The 1,020-nt window shown below is 65.5% G+C and overlaps 1 protein-coding gene across 1 annotated transcript in view; it reads right to left on the reverse strand.

Moving 5' to 3' along the window:
• ZNF710 (zinc finger protein 710) overlaps window positions 1–226 on the reverse strand; it is a 5,035-nt gene extending 4,809 nt beyond the window's left edge. Inside the window, exon 1 of the mRNA XM_009321501.1 lies at window positions 37–226. Within this exon, the coding sequence (XP_009319776.1) occupies window positions 37–226 (190 nt within the window). The remainder of the gene's footprint in view (window positions 1–36) is intronic.
• Between the last annotated feature and the right edge of the window lie 794 nt (window positions 227–1,020).

Raw genomic sequence — 1,020 nt, forward strand, 5'->3', positions numbered from 1 at the left:
CCGGCCCCTGCCCCTCGCCCCCCAGCCGGCACTCGCCCTCCGGCTCCCCGGGCTCCACCGCGGTGGTGTCTGGCAGCTCCCCTCCCAGCCCCGGGAAGAAGCCAGCAGGGCTGATGGTGGCCCCGAGAAGCTCATTCTCGGACACCAAGCCCAGAACCGCAGCCTGCGCCAGGGACAGCACCACCACCGCATCCGTCTGGGTCCCGCACTCGGTGAAGCGATCCATCTCTCGCCGCCTGCCTACGCTGTCATGGCTGGGGGGGGGGGGATTAGCCTTCCTGGTGCCCCTGCCACCATACAGCTGCTGGAGACACCGCTCCGTGAGGGGCTCATTCCAGCTGTCACCCCTTTCCTGATCACCGTTCCCAGCAAACCCCAGACTGATGTGCGTGATGCCAGTGTGGGTCCCTGGCACCACACACCCCAGGATGTGGGGGCAGCACAGCCCTGGGGGTCTCAGCTGCAGGGAGGGACTGGGGAGCCAGGCTGTGGAGGGAAAGCTTGTCTCTGTGTCCGCTGTCAGCCTTTCTGGCCGGCCTATCGAACCCTGAGGTTGAGGTCTGGTTCCTCGCGTGCCCCAGAGCTCCCCAGCAGCGACTCCTGGGGACAGGTGCCCATGCAATTTGGGGACCAGTCAAGCAAGCCGAACGTGCCGCTCTGCTCTGTGTTTCTTGCAGGAGCAAGAAGTGGCAGTGAAGGGCACGGGGAGCCCGAGGAACCAAAGCGCAAACCCTCCTCACTGGGAACATCTAGAAAGTGGTCAAAATGCCAGGCTTGCGAGCCCAAGTGAAATGCACGGCACAGGCTCTGCTTGGCTCAGCGCTGGTGCCTTTGGCATGCTCACCCGTGGGAGTCCAAGCACCGCCATGGCGTGGGAGGCAGCTCTGGGTTTGGGCGTGCTGGCCCTGAGCAGGCTGTGCTGGTGCCCCGTGAGCCCCCTCGCTGCTCCAACCTCCCCTGCCCCGCGACAGCCGGGCTCCAGCTTCATGTTTCCCACCTGGTCCATCCCTCTCGTCTCGC

The sequence above is a fragment of the Pygoscelis adeliae genome, unplaced genomic scaffold (genome assembly GCF_000699105.1).
Source record: "Pygoscelis adeliae isolate BGI_AS28 unplaced genomic scaffold, ASM69910v1 Scaffold13, whole genome shotgun sequence".
NCBI lineage: Eukaryota > Metazoa > Chordata > Aves > Sphenisciformes > Spheniscidae > Pygoscelis > Pygoscelis adeliae.